The sequence below is a fragment of the Glycine max genome, chromosome 8 (genome assembly GCF_000004515.6).
Source record: "Glycine max cultivar Williams 82 chromosome 8, Glycine_max_v4.0, whole genome shotgun sequence".
Taxonomy (NCBI): Eukaryota; Viridiplantae; Streptophyta; class Magnoliopsida; order Fabales; family Fabaceae; genus Glycine; species Glycine max.
In genome coordinates, this window is record NC_038244.2 from 43,409,675 (window position 1) to 43,431,206 (window position 21,532).

Sequence of the window (21,532 nt, forward strand, 5' to 3'; positions counted from 1 at the left end):
GTGACATTATGTTGAAAAAACTCTAACCAATATCAGCTGAAAAAATATTCCTAGGCGACGTCGACCAAAAAAATCCTAAACAACACCAGTAAACAAATATCTCAAACCAATGCCAACAATAAAACCCAAGGTGATGTTTCCAAGAAACATCACCAACCGACGTTGACCAAAAAAATCCTAGTCAACATAGATTGAAAAATAGCCTTAACAAAAAAATAGTCTTGACCGATGTCGACGAAAAAAAAATCGTAGCTGACATGACCAAAAAATAGTCTCGACTAACATTGATTGCAAAAAACCCTCATCGGCATCGACCAAAAGCTAGACTTGACTGATGTAGGACAAAAAATATCATAAGTTGACATTGTCCAAAAATATAGTTTAGACCAACATTGAAAAAAAAACCTAGCCGACATCAACCAAAAAAAGCATCAGCTGAAAAGCATCATCAATGTTGGTTAAAAAAACTCTAGATGACAACAACAAAAAATAGCTCTAACCAACGTCGGCTTTAAAAATTTAGTCGGCATTGTCCGAAAAATAGTCTCGACCGATGTTGCCTGAGAAACATCATCAAATAAAGTTGAACAAAAAAACTCTAGCCAACATCTATCTACAAATAATCGTAGTCGACATCGGCTGAAAAATAGTCTCCGCAAAATAATTACCTTTTTTTCAATCTTTGACCAGAGTTATTTTTGGAGGAATGCTTTAAAATTTAAAAATCCAATAAAACTCAATAACATATTCAAATAATTGAATTGGAAATCTAAAAAATTGGATTCGAATTTCAAACCTATCCATTAAAATGAATTTAAAATGATTTAGATATAATTGGTTACGAATTGATTTTATATAACCTGACTTTTTGAACACTCTAATAAAAACTAATTATTGTTTCCTTTTAAATGTGTAATTGGATAAAGGAACTCTATTCTTTCACTCACTTCCTAATTTACTTCGTAGAGCTTCTTAAAAGTATCAATGAATAATTTACTTCGAAGAGCTTCTTAAAAGTATTAATGAATGAGGTTCCTAATATACTTCAAAGAGGTTTTTAAAAGTTTTAATGGATGAGGTTTCAATGCTACATTACTCTAACATTGTTGTTTAAGATAAAAAAAAAGAATAAATATTTATATCTCACAGCATAAGAAAGAGTATATAATAATGGATGTTCTTGTCAAGAAAAATAAAATAAAATTTATAATAAAAAATGATATTAACAAACTGTTTCAAATTCCTTAACTTATTATATTAATACTTAAATATTTATATTTCTCAGCATAAAAAAATATTTATATCTCTGCTGAATATTTAGTTACCTTAATCACTAAAATATTTTACAAATTTATTATGTTTTTCTATGGCAAAATTAAATTAAATTAATATGATTATGAGTGTGATCATTAAGGTAATTAAGTAAGCCAGCCTTTGATTTATTTGACCAACTTAAAAGTTTGTTTGATGAAAATATAATTATTCAGAAAAGGGGTTTATTTCTCTAATTTCTGGGATTTTATTAAAATCTATTTTATGTAGCATTTTATACTTAATTGATCTCCTAATATAGTCATTTTCTCATTTTTATCATCGTTATATTATTAAAATTTCTCTTTTAGACTTTTTATGTTTATAAATTGTTAATGCTCTAACACTTTCTCACTCTCTTGAAATTATCATTTCTATGATAATATAAAATCAGTAATATTATATTATAAATATATTTATATTATCCTATTTCATTCAATAAAATTTTAAAAATATTATCCTTTCTTTTAAGTTGATAAATTATTTGAAATAAGTTAAACTATGACAAGTGATATTTACTTGAAAATATACATAATTACCAAAGTAAGTTATCATCAACTGAGTCAATGTGCCTTTTTACATCCTTATATTTTTCAACTAGTTTAACATTTTATTTTACTAAATACTTTTGGTTTAGCCAGATAATTTATCGACTTACATCTAAATTTTCCGTTTTCAACTTCTAATAATTTTTCAGATTTCAACTAATGTATCCACTAGTTTTACTAAACATCTTCTATATATTCGACCATTCTTAGTTCGTACGATTGAAATGTGATTTTTTTTATACCTCTTTTTCTCCTTAATTAGTTTGTGGTAGGGACAAAGTTGTTTCGTCTAAATTTTAACAGTTTGTGGTTTGGGATACAGTTGTTACACAGCAGGGTGAGAATGACTGAATGAGAGTTACAGTTGGATTGTAGTATAATTATTTCTCTTATTTGGATCTAAATTTTAACCAAATTAAACATCAATTATATAATATCAACTTGAAATTAATTTAACCATATGTTTCATAAAAGAATATCAGTAACCATTTTGCTTTGAATTAATTTCAGATTTTAAGGGTAAAATAACTATTTTTCCCTAATTTTTTTTAGTATGACCGTGTATAATATTGATAAATTAGCTCGGCCTTAATTATAAGTGCATGCATGATAAGCTCCAAACAAAAGAAATCACGTTTAGCCAAAAAAAAAATAGGTGATATGTAGCTGTCTGATCATAATAGATTTAACTTAGACGTGTAGCACTTGTGAATCACAAACTCTTTAACTTAGACGTGTAGCTGTCTGATCATAATAGATAAATCATGTTTAATAAGATATGTTGGTTAATTTTTAACTGAAATAATTTTTTTTAATTTAATATTTTTTGAAATATTACTTAAACTAACATTTAGTTTCTAACTTTTAATTTTTTTATATTTTCTTTCATTTTTATCTTTTATATATTTATCAAAATTTTTAATTATCTTTTAAATAAATTATAATTTTATTATTTTTATGTCATTTTGTATTTTTTAATTATTTTAAAATCATTTGTGATAGTTTAAAATCGTAATATATATATATATATATATATATATATATATATATAATAGAATATGTAAAAAAAAACACAATGACTACCAAATCATTCAAGTAAAATAATTTGACAGTTTAAAATCATCATAAATCATTTTTTAAAAATAAAATTTTTAAAAAATAATTTTTGACATTAAAAAACCCTTATAAATTATGAAATCATGAACACAATGAGAATGAGAGAATGGAGAAAATTTTAAAAAAATTGAGAGACTAATAGAAAAATGATTTATTATGATGTTGGACAAAAATTAGTCTCAATGAGTTGAAAAAACTTTAACCAATATTGGCTGGAAAAATATCCCGAGGCGACGTCAACAAAAAAAATCCTAGACAACATTAGTAAACAAATATCCCACACCAACGTTGGCCATAAAACTCTGGTTGATGTCTCCAAGAAACATCACCAACCGACATTGGCCAACAAAACCATAGTCAACATAGATTGAAAAATGGCATCAACCAAAAAATATTCTTGATTGGAATCGACGAAAAAAAAAAGTTGTAGCCGACGCGACGAAACAATAGTCTCGACTGACATCAATTGCAGAAAAAAAAATTGGACGAAATAGCTCCAACCACAAGCTATTTCATAAGTTGACATCGATCAAAAGCTAGACTCAACTCATGTTGGACAAAAAATATCATAAGTTGACATTGACGAAAAATAGTTTCAACTAACATTGGAAAAAACCTAGACAACATCAAACGAAAAAAATCATCAATTGACGTTGGTTAAAAAACTCTATATGACATCAACAAAAAATAACTCTGATCAACGTCGGCTAAAAAAACCTAGTCAGTATTGTCCAAAAAATAGTCTCGACCGATGTTGCCTGAGAAACATCATCAACTGACGTTGAACAAAAAAACTCTGGCAAACGTCTATATACAAATAGTCACAGTCGACGTCGACTGAAAAATAATTTCAACTAATGTTGGTAAAATAATTACCTTTTTTTTTCAACCTTGACGAGAGTTAATTTTTTAGGGATGCTTTAAAATCTAAAAATCCAATAAAATAACGTATCCAAATAATTGAATTGGATTTAAAATCTAAAAAATTGGATTTGAATTTCAAACCAATGCATTAAAATGAATTTAAAGTAATTTGGATATAGTTAGTTACGAATTGATTTTATATAACTTGATTTTTTGAACGCTCCTAATAAAAACTAACTATTGTTTCCTTTCAAATGTGTGATTTGATAAAGGAACTCTATTCTTTGACTCACTTCCTAATTTACTTCAAAGAGCTTCTTAAAAGTATTAATGAATGAGGTTCCTAATATACTTCAAAGAGGTTTTAAAAAGTTTTAATGGATGAGGTTTCAATGCTACATTACTCTAACATTGTTGTTTAAGATAAAAAAAAAAGAATAAATTATTTTTTTAATTGCACTTTTTACCTTTATTTTTTTTAATATTTTGATGATTTTTTTCTTAAAATTAATTCCACATATTTTACCCATAATTTTTAAAAAAATTGTGAATTTTATCATTTGTCATTCATTTATTAATAAACAAAAGTTATGAGTATAGTTTACCAAAAAAAAATAGTTAAGGACAAAATTTGTCAAAAAATAAAAAATGTTGGGTAAAAAAATTTCAAAAATTAAAAATTTAGAAATAAACAATGTAATTATTTCAAAAGGAAGACGATAGAAGATAAAATTCACACATTTTTAATAATTTGAGAAAAAGAATCTTAAATTAATTTGTTCAAGTGAAATTTATCAAAAAATTATAAAAGTTAAGAGTAAAAAATGCAATCAATCAATATCTATATACTAAGGTTGGAGTATGATGAATATACTAAAATGCCCATGGCTGAGGCTGCGACACGTGTCCCGCTCCGGTTAACAAAATTGGAATTTTAGAAATTTTGTAGGATTGACGCGTGTAGTTTTATTTTTCTCCTATACCTTGCCGTTTCTCCTTCTTCACTCCATTATTTTTTGTTGCCTTCGCCACATGTCGCTTTCTAATTGACGGATTTAACGGCTCATTTAATTCCGCTTAATACTCTTTTGTTGCCTTCGCCACATGTCGCTTCCTAATTAGCAAATTTAACGACTCATTTAATTCCGCTTAATACTTACTATTTCTTCTCTCTCCTGAGTTTTCTCCATTATTGCATTTTATCCCTCAATTTTCTCTTTCTTCATCTTTCTCTTCTGAATCTTCTTCTCTTTTCCTTTTATTCTTTTTGTTTCTTCCTTCATGCAGGCGATTCTGGCTCCATGCCCGCAAGTTGGTGAGGACGAGTTTTTACCGCAACACATTCACCTTAGGTATTTTCTTCTTTTTTTCTTTTTTTTTTCTTTCACGACAGCTTCGTATCTAATTTTTTTTAACCTTCCTTTTCTCTGCAAGTATTTTCCGCTATGGCTGAAGAATTTGTGAATGACTTTGTTCATCAAAACGACATCGTTGTCATAACCCACAATCCCCCCAAAGGTATTTCCTTTTTCTTCGGAATCTTCTTCTCTTTTCCTTCTATTCTTTTTGTTTCTTCCTTCATGCAGGCGATTCCGGCTCTATGTACCGCAACACATTCACCTCAGGTATTTCCTTCTTTTTTCTTTTTTTTTTCTTTCACGACAGCTTCGTATCTAATTTTTTTTTAACCTTCCTTTTCTCTGCGAGTATTTTCCGCTATGGCTGAAGAATTTGTGAATGGCTTTGTTCATCAAAACGGCATCGCTGTCATAACCCATAATCCCCCCAAAGGTATTTTCTTTTTCTTCTGAATCTTCTTCTCTTTTCCTTTTATTTTTTTTGTTTCTTCCTTCATGCAGGCGATTCCGGCTCCATGCCTGCAAGTTGCTGAGGACGAGTTTTTACCGCAACACATTCACCTCAGGTATTTCCTTCTTTTTTTCTTTTTTTTTCTTTCACGACAGCTTCGTATCTAATTTTTTTTAACCTTCCTTTCCTCTGCGAGTATTTTTCGCTATGGCCGAAGAATTTGTGAATGACTTTGTTCATCAAAACGACATCGCTGTCATAACCCACAATCCCCCCAAAGGTATTTTCTTCTTTCTTTTTCTTTTTCTTTCACAGCTTGGTATCTAATGTTTTTTTTTTTGTTTTTTGGTGGTGTTGCTGATTTGTTGTTTAAATAAGAAAATCTTCCCATATTACATATGGGAGGAGAATATCTGTTAATTTGTTGTCTATGCATGAATATGATGGGAAGGGAAACATCACTTCAAATTTCAAACAAGTTCTCACAATTTTCCCTGATTGTCAGGTTATAATTACAACATATGATTTCTCTGTTTTCAAATACAGGTGATGGGGAGAAAAAGACCAAAATTTGGATAATATTAGCTGTTGTGGTGGGGCTGATCTGCCTTGGAATCCATATATTTCTGGTATGGAGGTTTAAGAGAAAACCTAAAGGTAATATATTTATTTTCCTAAGTATTTTTTCTTATCCCTTTGATGAATGAATGACAAGGTGTTGCATACTGTTTTTTAATATTGATTTCTATATACTCTCTCTTCCTTTCTATTTGCCAGCAATTTCATCAGTTTTTGGTTACAACAACAATAGCGAAAATACCAGTCTTTGATCTAACGAGGAGTACAGACTTATCATAAATTTCAGGTGAGTTAGGCTTGGAAGGGAATCAACTCAATTTTAACTACATTCTAGCATATTATTAACATGGAAAAGTATTCTTACCCTTTGAAATTGCTTAATCAACTCAATTTTGTTATGTTGTGTGTCTTTGTGTATAAAGTTTTTAATTGTTATTTATATTAGTTTTTTTTATTATTATTGTGCCCATAGAAAGTAAAGGGGGGAGAAGATCGCAGTGGCTATGGCATGGAGCTTAAGGAGGTTGGCGTTGTTCATTAGTTCAGTCGGGAAGTTGAAAACGACATCGTTAGAGACAAAGTGGGGACCACACGACACTGCGGATTTCATAATCAGAATCTTTTATCCCGATTTTAATTTTATTAATTTAATACTAATATTGTATGCAAGTAATTGTATAAAAATATAATATACATATATCACAACACACGTTAAATCTATTAAAAAAAATCTAAATTTGATCACAACAAATTTATACACGGTTAATTAAATTATTAAAAGAAAAAAATGAAATATAACAAATGATATGAAAGAAAAAAGATCTAAATTTGATCCCAGATAATTTATACACAATTAATTAAATTATTAAAATGAAAAATGAAATATAATAAATGACATGAAAGAAAGATAAAAATATTATATAAATAAAATATTATATGAATATACAATTATTTGGCTAAAAATATATATCTTATCTGTTTGTAACAGGAATATGCCAAAAGTAAAAATAGATTTTTTTATTGGGAAATATTTAATATTTTGTAAATATAAAACTATTCAATACTTATACTTTTTGAAATACTTGATACTTTAAATGTATTGACGAAATATAAAAATCCTTAATTAATTGTGGTCTAAAACTTTCCTTTCTTCGAATACAAAATTCCTTTAATCGTGACATGAAACTTTCCTTTCATTGAATAGCCGCAAAGGAAAGGATACACGTGGCATGAACGATGAACCACACACACACATCGCATTCTCTTATTGCCATTGGGTCGGTGGTCAACTTTTCATTCTTTCTCTAAGGAATATTGCATCTTCCTATTATAGTTATGCTACTAATAAAATATGGATCCCTTTACACCTTAGTTATAATAACATTTTTTACAGAATAAAAATACTCTAAAAAGTGTATTATTTAATATATTAACAACATAAATATTTTTTATTTGTATTCTTAAAATCTTATTAAATATTTTAAGGACACTTAAAATATTTAGTTATTTTTATTGTGTACAAAAACTACCTTAAAACAATAATATAGATTACTTATAGTGTGTTTAAATAACACCTAGAGTTGATTAGGAAAAAAAAACACTAGAATCAATTTTATTTCACAAAATCAAGACATCATGAAAAAGTACAAATAATTATTTGTTATTTGGCGCAGACTAAAATAACTTTCTTTGTAATTGTTGGTGAAATAAACATAATCGAATATCAAGGAGCAGTGAAGTGTCCAATGTGGTTTTCGATTTTTCTATAAGGACTGCGACTATGTGAAAAGATAACTTAAAAAAGAATATCATTTCTCCTTAAATTACTAAGGCCAAATTCAGATGAGTTTATTAAGATACTTACAAGAAAATAAAATGAAATTAATTAAAAGGATAAGCAAATCAAACTCTTTTCATAAGTTAAAATTTATTTATACACCTCAAACTTTTTAGAAACTTTCTTATTTAACTTCTCCATTGAGGTACATAAGTTAAATTATAAGAGAAGATCGATGTATTTTACCTCCTTAAATCATTTTATATCTTTCTCATGAGTGTTTGTTGAGAAATTTATTTAAATTAAATTAGTCCTAAATTTAGAAAGAATAGAGGGGATGCTCAAGTTCTGCTATTTCATATTGTTTTGATTTTGTACAATAAAGCTATGTAATCATGATGCTTTTCTTTAATTATTATGTTTTTTCAAAAAAAATATTTATTATGGCTCTCAGAACCTTTTATTTCCTTTCATGAACTTCTGGGACTGATATGATGAAAATAACTTTCTACAAAGCTGCTTTTTCCAACTATCTGCAGTAATTTCATAAATACCAGTTTCTATTCAATTACATGTTTGTCATGCTGAGATTCACACGGGACATAAATCACGTCGGTAGTGTAATGAAAATTAGAAATTTTCCTTACTTTCTCTTTTTGTATTTAATTAATTAATTTATTTATTGTTATTATTATTATTATTATTATTATTATTATTATTATTATTATTATTATTATCATTATGTGTTGTTGATTTAACTTTAGCAAGTGTGTTTATTTTTTATCTTATTAACTTTTCAACTTATTATATATCCTTTTTGATGTTTTATTTTTTAAATCAGACATATACAATAGCGAGTAATTATATAAAAAAATATCTATTTGGCACTTTAAAAAATAATAGTGAGTAATTTTAAATTTGTGGCACTTTAAAAATTATTTATTTTTCACATGGGATATATTTTCTTTCCAGCATTTTAATAGATTTGTATTTAGAATTGTATATTTATATGTGTATAGTTTCTTTTTTAAATAACATTGATATTCAAGCATTATGGATTTATATATGAAATCCTCTTTTGACATGTCTCTTTTGGTGCTCACAATTATGCATTTTTTGATCATGTTCATTAGGACATTTATCAGTTGCAACTTATGCATTTTTTGATCATCTTCATTGGGACATTTATTGGTTGTAGGTTATGTCTTTGATCAAATGTCAAGATAATATTTTTGGGTATATTTTTATATTTCTTATTTTAATTCTAAATTTGTGTCACTTTTGAAATTATTTATTTGCAAGGAAGATCTCCCCATACGAACAAACAAAAAAAGGGGCGGTGAAAAGATTACCAAAAAAAAATAAAATCCTCTTTTGGCATGCCTCGACCGAGCTTACCAAAGACAATCAGTACCACAACACACAACTAACATATTACAATTTGTTGTCATCAAAGTGACTATCACGGAAAAATTTGGAAAATAACCTTTAGAAAAGAGAGGAAGTGACAATAATTTTCATTTTACATATAATTTATTTTTTTTATTTCCTCTGAACAATCTCCCTTTTATCAACATTATAAATATATATCTATCGAATCTTCAATTATATTACTCTAATTGCAAGTTTATTAACCAAACGACCCATGCTATGCACAGATTACATACTAGTTAGATCTAAAAATCATACACATTTAAAAAAGTTAAAGCATTAGAGTTAAAATTATATTTAAACAAAAAATTAATAGATAGAAAATAATGTGATTGAAGAAAGTCCGATGACGTTACACCTCCATTCAGAATCCCAAGGTCGTCCCCGATCTACACGTTTGAGCTTGACTTAGAGTCAACTGACTTTGTACAAACATAAGTCAAGTCACGTTAGTCGATGGGATTCGTTGTGCATATTGCGGTGGAATCTTTGATCTTATCTTCAATTTTTTTATTTTATTTTACACTAGGATATATTTAAAGAATTTCATACAACTGTTATATTTTTTTTTAATAAGAATAACTTTTGGTAAAGTTATTTCTCACTCTATATATGTATGTTTTAATTTTTTTTTAAAAAACTAGAGCAATATTTGAATGTAAATACCTGTTAGTATCACATTACCATTGATGTAAATTAAGATTACCATTAATTAGTTTAGAATTTGAATTATAATTTTTGATGTAAAATAAATCATGTTGAGAGGTAAATGTTTATTTATGTCTCATAATTTTTTATAAAGATTAATCATTTTTTTCAGTGATAAATATTGAGTAAATAGATATTTTGGTTATTGACTTTTAACTCATTTTGTAAATTAATTTCTATCTTTTTGAAATGTAAAAAATAGTCTATATTTTTGCATAAATTTTATAAAATAGTCTTTGTCATTAAATACGAAAATAATGTCATTAGTGAAATATATTATTGACAATTGTAATGTCACTTAAATTATCCAATAATAAATTATCTCAGATTGTGACATACATAAATTGTACTGCAAACTATAAAAAATTATCAAATATTTTCTTCTTGCTTTTTCTTCTTCAAACTAGGTTTCTAATTGATGGGCTGCATATCCTAAGTTTTCAAGAAATTAAAACCTTTCTTGACCTGAATAAAGAGATTGAGATTCACAGCAGTCTATTAGCAGATTGAGAATGTGGTGAACAAAAAAAAATAAAGCGCCTATCTCACTCTTTTTTTCCTCCGGAGTCTTAAATTTTTCTTCACTATCAATCTTGTGCCATTCTTTATCATTTAGTTCTTGCATACACAGTAACATCATGTCCATTAAAGAATGCTTTGTGTTCCTTTTCGACCCTTATAATATTTGACACTGTCCCTGGTTTCAATGTGATGGAAATCATGAATGTTTGCGTGGTGGGGTGCACACTGAAGTTGGCATTTTGAGGGATGGACCCAGCATCAACCAAAAACAGTGGGTTTATATAAGCTTTTTTGTGATAAGAGTGTGGATGGGACACCATACATCATCACGGTACGTCACACTGTATTGTGATGATAAATCCCAAATTCCTGTGTCAGGCGTAGTGAATTTATTTATTTTAAAAAATAATGATCACAAATTTATTTAGTTATCCACAGATCAATGTTTTTTTTCAGTTAATTGATTCCTCTCGATAACCCTAATTTGAGGGGAAAAAAAGCAATCATGAATGTTTGCGTGGTGGGGTGCACACTGAAGCCATTATGAGGGATGGACCCAGCATCAATAAAAAAACAGTGGGTTTATATAGGCATTTGTGAAAAGGGTGTGGATGGGGCACCATAGATCATCACCGTCACACTGTATTAGGATGATATAGTTACAGCACCCACAAACCAATGTTTTTTTGTTTTTTCAGTTAATTGATTCCTCTCGATAACCTAATTTGAGGGGGAAAAAAGCAACTAGAGAAGAAAATATCTACATATATGTCACAGAAACAGTTTGTCACTCAACCATATATTTCATCAACGATATTATTTTTAAATTTAATAGTAATAATTATTTTTATAAATTTATGTAAGAATAAAGACTATTTTTTATATTTAAAAAAGATAAAAACTAATTTTTAAAATGGACAAAAGTTAGAGACTAAGATACTTATTTACTCATAAATATTTCTTACTTATACCAAGATAAAAATAAAAAAAGTACTGCCATTGATGTCTCAATCTTATTCTCTTTTACTATGATAAATTATAGTCTGAAAGGCAGGCCTGCATTACGGAATGCCAAAAATACTTTTCCAGCGTTGCTTTTGTCTGGTACTTTCGTCAGTTTCTTCGAATTTTCTCAACAATGCTAAGCAATAGTGTTGACATTGACCAAGAATAACAAGCTTAATATTAATGAAGTAGTGTATTTTGGTATACATATTTATTTATCAAGTGAGGTTCAAGAATTCATCATCTATATACTTGTACCCGATCAATGAATTAGCCTATAAAGACCAAGTATTCCTTGGAGTTGTTGTATAACCAGGCTTATATATTAGCTATTAATCTTCAGTTGACATGCACATCCAAATGTCTTCTTTCCTCTTAGCTTCGCTTGCACTTTTGTTTTGCATCTCCTCCTTGGAGAAGAGCTTTGCCTTTCAAGCAACAAAGGAAAGCAACAATCTTCGTCAATATCATTTTGTTCACCTCAACTCTCTATTTCCATCATCTTCTTGCAGCTCTTCTGCCAAAGGTCAATCCAATCTTCAATTCCTTGTTTTTTTATTATGTTTTTCAATAATAACTAGAGTTTCTCTTTGATAATTTAAGTTAACAATCAAGTAAATCTTTTTATATGAAGTATTGAAGAGAGACTCTTATTCTAATTGAAGAGGAATGTTAATATACTCTCTCTACCACTCTTTCTAGTGAGACTTTCTTTAAAAGTTAGAAGAGAAAATTATTAAATAAAACATAAAACATTCAAAAATTAATAATTTTTAATAAATTTCAGCTAAAAATTAACAAGGAATTTTTATCTAGCTAAAAATTGCATACCAAACCTAGATATAATTGATGTGTACTCGATAAGATGTAGAATTATATTGATTGATTGAAAAAATTAATAATTGATATCATTACAAATGCATATAAATATGTAATAAATTACACAATCATTAAAATCTGATTTCCTTTTAACTTTTAGCTGTGTGTTTTCTCTTAAGGACTCTTTCAAGTCAAATCAATTTGATTATTCACTTTAATATGATGGTTGATTAACAATCAATGATTTGGCAACACTAATTCTAATTCAGGTCCTAAAAGGAAAGCATCATTAGAAGTGGTGCACAAACATGGCCCATGCTCCCAACTAAATCATAGTGGCAAAGCAGAGGCTACAATATCACACAATGATATTATGAACCTAGACAATGAAAGGGTAAAGTATATTCAGTCCAGGCTCTCTAAGAATTTGGGTGGAGAAAATAGAGTGAAGGAATTGGATTCAACTACCCTACCCGCCAAGTCTGGTAGACTTATTGGGTCTGCAGACTATTATGTTGTTGTTGGTCTTGGTACACCCAAGAGGGACTTGTCACTCATTTTTGACACAGGTAGTTATCTTACATGGACTCAGTGTGAACCCTGTGCTGGTTCTTGCTACAAGCAGCAAGATCCAATCTTTGATCCATCAAAGTCTTCATCGTATACCAATATCAAATGCACATCTTCGCTCTGCACTCAATTCCGTTCTGCGGGTAAATCTTTACTTTTGAATACAGAAAATATTTAAATTATTGGGATTACTATAAGTGCCTGAGTAATCCTAATAATTATATATATAGTCTGCTACCATCAAATGTTTAGATAGAAAACAACCATAATTTTACAATATCACAAATCCATCAAATATAGATCTAAGTATTTAGACGGTTGCTTACTTGATGAAAAATAAAAAATAAAATAAAAAGTAAAAATCAGGAAACTGGTGTTAAAAATAAAGATGCGATGCAACTTTCTTTTTTTCTTTTCTGATCTCTCGCTCACACATGCACACGGATTAATACAGAGTGGTCCTAGACCAATACTTGTTCATGTTCTAGCAAATGTTTATCTAATACACTATGTAAACAAATTATGTATATATATAGAAGGGTTGCAATATTTGATTATATTATTATTTAATTAATTTTTTTTCCATGCAGGATGCTCCTCATCCACAGATGCATCATGCATATATGACGTCAAATACGGTGACAATTCCATCTCCCGCGGCTTCTTGAGTCAGGAGCGCCTTACCATCACCGCCACCGACATCGTCCACGACTTCCTCTTTGGCTGTGGCCAAGACAACGAGGGCCTCTTCAGGGGCACCGCCGGCCTCATGGGCCTCAGCCGCCACCCCATTTCCTTTGTCCAACAAACCTCCTCAATTTACAACAAAATTTTCTCCTACTGTCTCCCCTCCACCCCCAGCTCCCTTGGCCACCTCACCTTCGGCGCTTCCGCCGCCACCAATGCTAACCTCAAATACACTCCCTTTTCCACAATCTCCGGCGAAAACTCCTTCTACGGTCTCGACATCGTCGGCATCTCCGTTGGCGGCACCAAACTCCCTGCTGTCTCCTCCTCCACCTTCTCCGCCGGTGGCTCCATCATCGACTCCGGCACCGTGATCACGCGGTTGCCTCCGACCGCGTACGCCGCGCTCCGGTCGGCATTTCGGCAGTTTATGATGAAGTACCCCGTTGCCTATGGGACCCGCCTACTTGACACGTGTTATGATTTCAGTGGGTATAAGGAGATTTCAGTTCCGAGGATAGATTTTGAATTTGCCGGTGGCGTCAAGGTGGAGTTGCCATTGGTGGGGATACTCTATGGGGAAAGTGCGCAACAACTGTGTTTGGCTTTTGCTGCAAATGGGAATGGCAATGATATTACGATATTTGGGAATGTGCAACAAAAGACACTAGAGGTCGTGTATGATGTTGAGGGTGGGAGGATAGGGTTTGGTGCTGCTGGGTGCAACTGAAGTTAGTTTGATTAATAGTGGTGTTAATTAAACATGCTTTGGGCTTGTTAGGGAGGAAGAAATCTTAATTGGCTCTGGCATTTTTAATTACTATTGTTGTTGTTACTGGAAAGTACTCTAAAACATATGAAAAAATAAATAAAGGAAATGATGTGGGAAATATGATGTAACATGTAGAATGGAGGGGGTGTTATATTATACATATGACTCCCAACCATTGGGGTTGCTTGCAATTGCACATACATGGCTAATATGGTTTTATAATAGTTAACTTAGCTAAACATATTAAATTTATTAATAATTTATACTTTGTTGAACTCATAAGCAAAAAAAAAACTAATTTTACACTAATAAAATTAGTTGAAATAATTTAATTTTATTAATTTAAAGTAAAATAGTAAGATTATCTCTACAAAAATTTTATTAGAACTTGATATCACGAATAAATAAAATACATAAAAATAGAATTCAATTAAATATATTTTTTTAAAAAATAATATTATTAAATAAGGATAAATAATTAGATTTGTTTATATTTAAATTCAAGCCCTTAAAAAAATTAAAATTATCAAAGAATGGAATATGTCACAAAATAAACATAAAAGCGTCGTACGAAGATTTTGTGACTAGCAAATGCTCTCACAAATTTTGGCGTCCTATAAGCACTTAAGTGAGGGACTTTTTGTCCCGTCACATACAATGACAGAATCTATTGTGATTCATCTACCTCAACCCCCACTAGACCAATCTTGTGTGTAGAATGTGAGAATAAATAATCATTTTTCTATGTAAATTTGTAAATAACAATAATACATTAAAATCAAATATAACGAATAAACAAGCTAAATAATTATGAGTTTAATTTGCTTGATATCTCATAATATCCAGTAGTGAATATATTAACAACATTCAAAGTTTTGTTTAACATCCAAAGTCTTAAAATACCTATTTTATAAATATCTATTTAAAGTCTTATAATTTGTAACATAAGTAGAATATATAATTAATTTTCAAACACCCATATTATCATCTAATTCATCATCTTGTTGATCACGTGTAGGAAGTTATGGACCACATTGAATTGGTTGAGATCTTTGACCAACTGAAACATTCTCCATAAATTAAGTCATTTTTGCTCACAAAACAAATGGCCCTCTTGTGATTCAACAAACATGTCTTTCAAGTTCTTATCTTTTTCAATCAAATCGAAAACTTTAGTTCATTTTCTCATATTCATGCGATGAGAAACCATAAGATGATATGGATGAGAAAGAAAGCTTGTATTTCCTTGCCTCTAAACCTAGACCAAATATCAATTGTTAGATCCCTTAAGATATAAAACCTTTTTTCTTATATATGAGTTTAGATGAATTATTACTCTTTCAAAATTATCCTTCATTTTTTTCTACTTAATTATTTCTTACCTAATTAGTCGTAGTCGACCTCTACTAAAAAATAGTCTCAATTAATGTTAGTAAAATAATTACCTTTTCGACCTTGACTAGAGTTTTTTTCCCAAGGCATGCTTTAAAATTTAAAAATCCAATGAAATTTAATAACATATTTTGGATATAGTTAGTTACGGAATGATTCTATATAATCTAATTATATAACCTGATTTCTTTGAAAACTCCTAATAAAAACCAATTATTGTTTCCTTTCAAATGTGTGATTTGATAAAGGAACTCTATTCTTTGACTCACTTCCTAATTTACTTAGAAGAGTTTCTTAAAAGTATTAATGAATGAGGTTCCTAATATATTTCAAAGAGGTTTTTAAAAGTTTTATTGGATGAGGTTTCAATGCTACATTACTCTAACATTGTTGTTTAAGATAAATAAAAAGGAATAAATTATATTTTTAATTGCACTTTTTATCTTTATTTTTTAAAAAAATTTGATGATTTTTTTCTTAAAATTAATTTGTCATATTTTAGACATAATTTTTAAAAAATTTGTGAATTTCATCATTTGTCATTCATTTATTAATAAGCAAAAGTTATGACTATAGTTTACCAAAAACAAAAGTTTAGGACAGAATTTGTTAAAAAATAAAAAATGTTGCGTAAAAAAACTTTCAAAAATCAAAAAGTTAGAGATAAACAATGTAATTATTTCAAAAGGAAAATGACGGAAGATAAACAATGTAATAATTTGAGATAAATTATCTTAAATTAATTTTTTGAGGTGAAATTTGTCAAAAATTATAGAAGTTAAGAGTAGAAAATGCAATTAGACCTAAAAATTATAGAGATTAAAAAAAATTAAATCACCATAGTTAAAATTATATTTAAACCAAAAATTAATAAATAGAAAATAATGTGATTGAAGAAAGTACTACTCCGATGACGTTACACCACCAACATGGCAAAACCTCCATTCAAAAGCCCTAGGTATTCCCCGATATACTTTTGAGGATCAAAGGGTCAACTGACTTTGTACAAACAAAAGTCAAGTCACGTTAGTCGATCGGATTGGTTGCGTATATTGCGGTGGAAACTTTGATCTTATCTCCACTTTTTATTTTTTTTTAATTTTACACTAGGATATATTTAAAGGATTTCATACAACTGTTATATTTTTTTTTAGTAAGAACTATGTATACTGATTATTAATAATAATATTTGTTTTTAAATTAAATATATGCATATGATTATTATTTTAATATTAATCGACGAGTTAACAGGTTAGATTTCCAGACCAATTAGTTTAAAAATTAAAATCCATGATCCAACATGTGTATGAAAAGGTTAAAATAGATTGTTCAATGTGTTTGAGTCCATTTGGATCCATTTGAGTTAGAGAGTGACACATGTTTTTGAACAATTCTAAATATGCCCGTGTTACATATAAAAGATTATAGTTGTAGATGAGATATGTGTATAATATAAATAAGTCATAATTACATAGTAATTTTCACTTTGGACCAACATTTGCTAATTAGAGTTAAGATGAATAAGTTTATTTACTTTTTAAAATAAAGTTCTTATTATTTCTTTTTATGACTTAAGTTTAAGACATTATTTTTAAAAAAGTAAATTATGTCAATAAACAAATATTGACAACTTAAAGTTAAAATATATTTTATATACATTGAAAAAAATATATTTTTATGTAAAAATGCATACATATATTTGTGTACATACTTGCATTTGTTTGTATAAAGTTTGAGGAAACTCAATAATTATAGTTCAATTGATAATATAAGTTAATTTTGTAAAAAAGATTTAGGTTCAATTTTCATATAATAGATCACCTTTGAGAAGAAGTAATAGATTTTTGGTGTGACTAATTCTCATCGATAATTAATCTCATTATCCCTAAATGCCATAATTATTGTTATAACAATGCTAAGCAATATTAGTGTTGAGATTGACCAAGAATAACAAGCTTAATTAATATTAATGAAGTAGTGTATTTTGGTATACATATTTATCAAGTGACGTTAAAGAATTAATAATCTATATATTTGGACACGATCAATGAATTAGCCTATAAAGACCAAGTATTCCGACGGAGTTGTCGTATAACCAGGCTTATGTATATATTAGCTATTAATCTTCAGTTGACATGCACATCCAAATGTCTTCTTTCCTCTTAGCTTCAATTCGCTTGCACTTTTGTTTTTCATCTCCTCCTTGGAGAAGAGCTTTGCCTTTCAAGCAACAAAGGAAAGCAACAATCTTCGTCATATCATTTTGTTCACCTCAACTCTCTATTTCCATCATCTTCTTGCAGCTCTTCTGCCAAAGGTCAATCCAATCTTCAATTCCTTGTTTTTTTATTATGTTTTTCAATAATAGCTAGAGTTTCTCTTTGATAATTTAAGTTAACAATCAAGTAAATCTTTTTATATGAAGTATTGAAGAGAGACTCTTATTCTAATTGAAGAGGAATGTTAATATACTCTCTCTACCACTCTTTCTAGTGAGACTTTCTTTAAAAGTTAGAAGAGAAAATTATTAAATAAAACATAAAACATTCAAAAATTAATAATTTTTAATAAATTTCAGCTAAAAATTAACAAGGAATTTTTATCTAGCTAAAAATTGCATACCAAACCTAGATATAATTGATGTGTACCCGATAAAATGTAGAATTATATTTATTGATTGAAAAAAATTAATAAATGATATCATAACAAATGCATATAAATATGTAATAAATTACACAATCATTAAAATCTGGTTTCCTTTTAACTTTTAGCTATTAGCTGTGTACGTGTTTTCTCTTAAGGACTCTTTCAAGTCACATCCTTATGTTAAATCAATTTTGATTATTCACTTTAATATGATGGTTGATTAACAATCAATGATTTGGCAACACTAATTCTAATTCAGGTCCTAAAAGGAAAGCATCATTAGAAGTGGTACATACACAAACATGGTCCATGCTCCCAACTAAAACATAGAGGCAAAGCAGAGGCTACAATATCACACAATGATATTATGAACCTAGACAATGAAAGGGTAAAGTATATTCAGTCCAGGCTCTCTAAGAATTTGGGTCGAGAAAATACTGTGAAGGATTTGGATTCAACTACCCTACCCGCCGAGTCTGGTAGCCTTATTGGGTCTGCAAACTATGTTGTTGTTGTTGGTCTTGGTACACCAAAGAGGGACTTGTCACTTGTTTTTGACACAGGTAGTGATCTTACATGGACTCAGTGTGAACCCTGTGCTGGTTCTTGCTACAAGCAGCAAGATGCAATCTTTGATCCATCAAAGTCTTCATCGTATACCAATATCACATGCACATCTTCCCTCTGCACTCAACTCACTTCTGATGGTAAATCTTTACTTTTGAATACAGAAATTAATGAAGAAAATATTTAAACTAACAGGATTACTGAGGCACTTATATAGTCTGATACCATCAAATTAAATGTTTAGATAGAAAACAACCATAATTTTACAATATCACAAATCCAAATATAGATGTAAGTATTTAGACGGTTGCTTACTTGATGAAAAATTAAATAAAAAAAAGTAAAAATCAAGATACTGGAATGAGAAAAAATTAAATGAGATGTGTATTTAATTTGTTCAATTTATGAGAAAAAATCATGTTATAATTCTTAATTATATGTTATGTGATGATTAATTAGAAACCATGTGTGATGAAGATCATTTAATCATTTTTCAACGAGAAGGGTTGCAATATTTGATTATATTATTATTTAATTTTTTTTTCCATGCAGGAATTAAGTCAGAATGCTCCTCATCCACAGATGCATCATGCATATATGACGCCAAATACGGTGACAATTCCACCTCCGTCGGCTTCTTGAGTCAGGAGCGCCTTACCATCACCGCCACCGACATCGTCGACGACTTCCTGTTCGGCTGCGGCCAAGACAATGAGGGCCTCTTCAATGGCTCCGCCGGCCTCATGGGCCTCGGCCGCCACCCCATTTCCATTGTCCAACAAACCTCCTCAAATTACAACAAAATTTTCTCCTACTGTCTCCCCGCCACCTCCAGCTCCCTTGGCCACCTCACCTTCGGCGCTTCCGCCGCCACCAATGCTAGTCTCATATACACTCCGTTGTCCACAATCTCCGGCGACAACTCCTTCTACGGTCTCGACATCGTCAGCATCTCCGTTGGCGGCACCAAGCTCCCTGCTGTCTCCTCCTCCACCTTCTCCGCCGGTGGCTCCATCATCGACTCCGGCACCGTGATCACGCGGCTGGCCCCGACCGTGTACGCCGCGCTCCGGTCGGCATTTCGGAGGGTATGGAGAAGTACCCCGTTGCCAACGAGGCTGGCCTACTTGACACGTGTTATGATTTAAGTGGGTATAAGGAGATTTCAGTTCCGAGGATAGATTTTGAATTTTCCGGTGGCGTCACGGTGGAGTTGGCATCGGGGGATACTCTAGGTTGAAAGTGAGCAACAAGTGTGTTTGGCTTTTGCTGCAAATGGGAGTGACAATGATATTACGGTATTTGGGAATGTGCAACAAAAAACACTAGAGGTCGTGTATGATGTTAAGGGTGGGAGGATAGGGTTTGGTGCTGCTGGGTGTAAGTGAAGGGACTTTGATTAATAGTGGTGTTAAATAAACATGCTTTGGGCTGGTTAGTGGCTTTGGCATTTTTAATTACTAGAAAGTACTCTAAATATATGAAAAAATGAATAAAGGAAATGATGTGGGAAATATGGTGTAACATGTAGAATGGAGGGGATGTTTAGTGGGAAATATGCTTTGGGCTGGTTAGTGGCTCTGACATTTTTAATTACTAGAAAGTACTCCCAACCATTCAAACTTGATATATAAATAAATAAATAGAATACTTAAAAATCGAGTTGAATTAAATGAAAAATGTTTTAAGAATGATATCATTATAATACATTAAAATCAAATATAATGAATAAACAAGTTAAATAATTACGAGTTTTGCTTGATATCTCATAATATTTAGTCATTTAAAGTTTTGTTTAACATCTAAAGTCTCAAAATACTTATTTTAATAAATACCTATTTAAAGTCTTATAATTTGTAACATAAGAATATATAATTAATTTTCAAACACTTATATTATCATCTAATTCATTATCTTGTTGATCACACGTAGGAGGTTGTCGACCACATTGAATTGGTTGAGATGTTTGGTTAAGAGAAACATTTTCCATAAATCAAGTCATTTGCTCACAAAAAAAATGGCCCTTGTGTGATTCAAAAAACATGTCTTTCAAGTTCTTATCTTTTTCGATCAAATCAGAAACTCAAGCTTTCATTTTTTCATATTCATGCGATCAGAAACCATAAGATGATATGGATGAGGATGAAGGCTTGTATTTCCTTGCCTCTAAACCTAGACCAAATATCAATTGTTAGAGTCCTTAAGATATAAAACATTTTTTTTTATATATGAGTTTAGAGGAAGTACTACTCTTTTAAGATTATCCTTCATTTCTCTCTAATTAATTATTTCTTACCTAATTAATTAATGTGACTTTTATTATTCTCCAATCCTAATAAGAGAAAGTGTAATTAATTAAAGATATTATAAAAAATAAATAATTAATGCACCAAACAATTAAAAATAAGT

The 21,532-nt window shown here is 29.9% G+C and overlaps 1 protein-coding gene, 1 long non-coding RNA gene and 1 pseudogene across 2 annotated transcripts; all 3 read left to right on the top strand.

Annotated features, from left to right (window-relative positions):
* Nucleotides 1–4,651: 4,651 nt before the first annotated feature.
* On the top strand, nucleotides 4,652–6,952 carry LOC102665101 (uncharacterized). The gene is made up of 3 exons (XR_005886255.1): nucleotides 4,652–6,305; nucleotides 6,426–6,513; nucleotides 6,700–6,952. It is a non-coding gene; the product is annotated as an uncharacterized lncRNA (long non-coding RNA).
* A 4,808-nt stretch (nucleotides 6,953–11,760) lies between these two features.
* Nucleotides 11,761–14,709, top strand: LOC100797345 (aspartyl protease family protein At5g10770). Its single transcript, XM_003532099.5, has 3 exons — nucleotides 11,761–12,196; nucleotides 12,759–13,202; nucleotides 13,650–14,709. The coding sequence occupies exons 1-3, from the start codon at nucleotides 12,019–12,021 to the stop codon at nucleotides 14,474–14,476; spliced, it is 1,449 nt and encodes a 482-aa protein (XP_003532147.1). The 5' UTR covers nucleotides 11,761–12,018; the 3' UTR covers nucleotides 14,477–14,709.
* Nucleotides 14,710–18,045: 3,336 nt separating this feature from the next.
* Nucleotides 18,046–20,561, top strand: LOC100806370 (aspartyl protease family protein At5g10770-like; annotated as a pseudogene).
* Nucleotides 20,562–21,532: the final 971 nt, after the last annotated feature.

Excerpts from the sequence above, each read along its gene's own strand:
- LOC100797345 (XM_003532099.5), top strand. The coding sequence starts at position 12,019 with ATGCACATCCAAATGTCTTCTTTCCTCTTAGCTTCGCTTGCACTTTTG. Across the intron at positions 12,197-12,758 it reads TTGCAGCTCTTCTGCCAAAG|GTCCTAAAAGGAAAGCATCA; the intron begins GTCAATCCAATC and ends ATTCTAATTCAG. Across the intron at positions 13,203-13,649 it reads CACTCAATTCCGTTCTGCGG|GATGCTCCTCATCCACAGAT; the intron begins GTAAATCTTTAC and ends TTTTCCATGCAG.